General features: G+C 40.4%; 1 protein-coding gene across 1 annotated transcript in view; it reads right to left on the bottom strand.

Moving 5' to 3' along the window:
• Positions 1 to 1,303: 1,303 nt before the first annotated feature.
• Positions 1,304 to 4,568, bottom strand: part of LOC109485603 (WD repeat-containing protein 7-like) — a 48,992-nt gene continuing 45,727 nt past the window's right edge. Inside the window, exons 32-33 of the mRNA XM_019789288.1 lie at positions 3,242 to 3,346; positions 1,304 to 1,515 (exon numbers count right to left, since the gene is read on the bottom strand). Coding sequence (XP_019644847.1) covers positions 1,321 to 1,515; positions 3,242 to 3,346 — 300 coding nt within the window. The 3' untranslated portion in view covers positions 1,304 to 1,320. The remainder of the gene's footprint in view (positions 1,516 to 3,241; positions 3,347 to 4,568) is intronic.

Here is a 4,568-nt window from a genome sequence, read left to right on the forward strand (position 1 = left end):
ATTAGCTAAAAATGTGAAGGGTGTTTATTAATATGAAGTGATAAACTATGTGTAAACCATCATCAATCTGGAAGCATATTTTTGTTTCCCATCTTCTGTTTGGTGTTTTTAAAGTCTGAAGGTCCTCTATCATAAGGCCTAATCATCAGCCCAGCCTGTCCACAGACCGACAGGCCTGTTCAGGCCCGCGGGCTAGCCATTGAGCCCAGACCTCTCTTGAATTTATCACAAACTTGTTAATTACACAGGTGTGAAAATGTGAATTCTCATTAATTCAGTGGTTTTCATGGGGTGTTCATGAGGCTAATTGGATGCGGGCTGGATGCGGGCTGGCTAACTCAGGCCGCGGGCTAAAGTTTAGGACTGCCAGGCTAAGCTGCTGGGCATGACGGTGTGTGTTCTAGACCGCCAGGCTTGCAATTTTTAAAGTCAAATATCAATGATAAATTTGTACATTCTGACCATAAAAAAAGCAACCTGGTACTGAAGATAGCATGATCTTTCCAATGGCATGCAAAAGTTCACTGTACATCCAGGAATAACAAAGTTGAAAATCAGGGGTTTCAACATAGGTGTCTCAAAATTCGGAAAGTGACATTCCAAAATTGAGGTGACCAGTGTTTATTGTTTTTACTCAATTTCCTCTTCTCCAAATACTAACCTCTGACCTGGCCAATGACATGATTTGTTGACGTCTGTCACCATGGTGACTGGTGTTGGGTTACATAATGTTGCAATTTCATGGTCTGCTCTGCTCCTGTCACCATATACTAGTAGTACATGTTTGTGAATATGTTTGAGTAAAAATTAACAGGGCAGACCATGTCCAAAGGTAAACATTATGCATTTGCTTTGCAAATGTTACTTCTCTAGTTATATATATGGGCTCTGCAGGACATTAAGAGTCTATTTCTCACTAGACACTAAACTTCTGTTCAGAATCGTCTCCAGTAAGCACAATCATGACGTTTTTCTGGGTGATCTAGAAATTAGTACAGTCAGCAGCTCAGAGCTTGCTGTCTGTTGTCTATTTGACCAATTTTCACCCTTTCCAGCCACCTCTGAAGCCTGGTAGGGACTATATTTAATGCTGATCACATATTTCCAAACTGGGGCCCGACCAGGCAGTCTTAAGGAATGAAAAGTGTGGTATAAAAGACAACAGAGCACCAAAAAGTCAAGAAAAAAAATCAATCATGAGAACTATTTGCGTGTACGTGTATTGTTTATTGATATAAATTGTCGATGTTTCAATAATCAAAATGGCCCGCCCGGGCCCCGGTTTGGAAATGTGACTTCAGCATAAGACTCTATTTCTCACTAGACGCTAAACTTCTGTTCAGAACCGTCTCCAGTGAGCACGATGACATTTTTCTGCGTGATCCAGACGAGACGAACCCCCTTCAGCAGGCTGTTGAGCGAGGTGTTACTCCCGGCGCGCGCCGGTCGGGTGTCGTGAGACCGGATACACTTGATACTGGAGCCACTCATCATGCCAAACAACCCTGCTGCCATCTGGAAACACAACGAGAAATCAGAGATTCTAAATTACTTACAACTGTGGTGGACACCTCCAAACCCTTACAAGCTTGGTGGTAATAGAAATGTAGAAATGTAAATATGAATTTTTGTTTAAATTTTATGACCTCTGACCTCTCGGTACTACTTGCATGTTGTGTGTGTTTTTATGTAGTTTGTAGCTAAGCCTTACCATGTTGTTATGATAGTAGTTTGTAGTTAACGACTCCAGGAAGAATAGTATGTATGGCAACTGTGCAAACTAATGGAGATCGGTCTAACAAACAAACAAACACAAATTACCATGAAGTATCCAATCCTTGGTTTGCTGAATTCCCTACTCTCCGAGCAGAGGTGTGGATTTGGGATTATTTTTGACGTGTTTCTAGGCCTTTTTATCGGGCTTCTTTTTTGCACTGGAATTTTTTTCACCCAACCCAACCTCTGCCGGCAGTCGAAAGCTTCAATGCACTATAAACCTATTAATCACTTCAACACATTACGGTCGTTCTGCAGGGAGGTGCGAACCGGACACATGAATAGGCACAGTCAGCAAGAGGCGTGTGGCCGAATGAATGCCTTTCTGATGTGTGCTAGATGTGTGATAATCCACCGCAGTAAAATGGATATCCCTATTTATAATTTGATGGTTCCCGGGGAGAAGCACTGTCACTTTTCCTGAATAGGTTTGCCCCGCCCCGGGGTGAGTGCCGGCAAAGGTTGGGTGAAAAAAAAATTCCAGTGCAAAAGAGAAACCCCGATAAAAAAGCCTAAAAACACGCCAAAAATAACCCCAAACCCAAACCTCTGCTTGGAGAGTAGAATTCCCCCATGTCTACCTCTAATTCCTTTTGCTTTCGGCGAGATTCTTTCAAGAGACTTTTGACCTCCTGTCATTCTGCCCATCTTCCCCCACACTCTGGCTTTCAACCTTCTCTGTTAAGAAACACAGACACACAGATACACAAACCCACAGCTCAGCCACCCTAAACAATACTTCCATGGCATTCAAGGCTAGAAGTTGTGTCATTGAGAAAGGTAACACTCTCATCATCATGCCTCCGAATTATCTAATCCGGTGAGGTACACTTGATAAAGTTACTCCAGTATGCCCTATCTCTCATACCAAGGTGTAAAATAGGTACCTGACTTAAGTTGGGGAGGTAAAAGACAGTGGAAGGATAGGGATGGGCTCCACTGTCCAATACCGTGCCCGTTAGACACAGTGGATCAACAAGCTAACTGTTCCTACAGCCTAAAAAAGGCTATGGGGCTACATTTGCGATGCTACAGATGTGGGCTGGCGACCACCCCCTGCACTACATGGTCACCAGTGACGGGAAGGAAGTAACGGAAAGGACACTCAGAAATCATATCCTATCACTGCCAAAATGCCGAACCAAGAGACTGAGGCGATATTTCCTATACCAGTCAACATTGCTATATAATAAATCTCTAAACTGACTTCACCGGTAATTTGTAACTATGTAATATACTATGTATATTTATAATTTTAAAAATTGAATATTTGTAAATAATAATTATGTAACTGAATGTCAATGTATGTGAATGTTTTCTCTTAAGATTTTTAATCTACCGTGATATTGTGATATTATTGTATCAATCAAATTAGCAATAATTCAGACTTTTGCAAATTCTGTCCATGCTAATAAAGGTTTCTTATGTCTTATGTCTTTACCTTTACCCATAATTTAGTCCTTACCTGCCAGAACAGGAGTTTGTTCTCCTGGTATGAGTACGTGGCGAGATGTCGGCCGTCAGGGGAAAACGCTACCGCCATGACAGGAGCACTGTGGGCAGCTATCATCTGTGTACGACATGGAAGGCAACAAATAAAAAAGTAAGTACACTTGAAATACATTTCCCTTCTGAAATGTCTCACTTTTGATGAAACATTGTGGCATCAATGGCCTGAAAAAAAAAACTACAACTGTAAATTAAAACCTGGCTTCAGTGCGCATTGAGCCGATGGCTCTTGTCGAACAAGCGTTTGTGAATAAATACATTGTACTTTGCTCTTCTTAATAAAAAAAATTCATAATTTCAGTAACACTGTTTCTTCCCTGTTACAGTATGTACCACAATGGTCATATCATATATATTTTGGAATCAAACCCATGTAAATCAACAACTACATGTATGTTCACACAACACTATGCCATTTTATTCTGCTTTCCTACTGTTCTGCTTGCCTAATATTCTACCTACCTGGTAACATATTATAAGTTATATACACATTGTGGCCAGCATGGTTTTTAACTCTTGAGAAATGCCTTTTTATAATTTGCTTAGTTTTTCATGTTTGTTAGGTTTCCTAATATTTAAATATAACTTGCTTTTAATTTTGTATTTTGCGTGCGGCATAACCGATTGTGCCACCGCTGATGAATATTAAATAAAGATTTGTTCAAGAAAATAGAAAAACAAGTGCTTTTACAAAAGCTGTCGTTTGCCGCCATTGTACTTTTGCACAAGAAAATCACATGCCACCTCTGCTAGTTTCACTGAAAATGTTGTTACCTTTTTTTTTCCTGATAGTATAGCTTCACACATTGTGGGCAAAGGCAATTAATGGCTTATATGTAAGAAATGTGACACAAGTATACACAGATTCTAAATGTATGTGTTCAGATTGTTTATTGAATATTTGGTTTCAGGGCAAGATACAGTTTCTGGTTTTAATAATTCACTCGTGAGACATGGACTCATCCAGTATACAATCTGCAAGTTCTGCACAATGGCACAGGCTTGTATTGAGTGCACGGTGGCACAGGCTTGTATTGAGTGCACGGTGGCACAGGCTGGTATTGAGTGCACGGTGGCACAGGCTGGTATTGAGTGAATGGTGGCATAGGTTGATTGCTTTGTGGTATCCAAATGCCAAAGACACATCTGAAAGAGATGACAAATAATTTGTTTCAACATAAAATTTGCAACTGTGCACATAAATATTGAGTTCTCGTTGCTAAAAGAACACATCAAAGTCTTCAAAATTGCCCATATACTACTGAGAGAGCTTCTATATGTTG

The sequence above is a fragment of the Branchiostoma belcheri genome, unplaced genomic scaffold (genome assembly GCF_001625305.1).
Source record: "Branchiostoma belcheri isolate BF01 breed outbred unplaced genomic scaffold, Haploidv18h27 scaffold77, whole genome shotgun sequence".
NCBI lineage: Eukaryota > Metazoa > Chordata > Leptocardii > Amphioxiformes > Branchiostomatidae > Branchiostoma > Branchiostoma belcheri.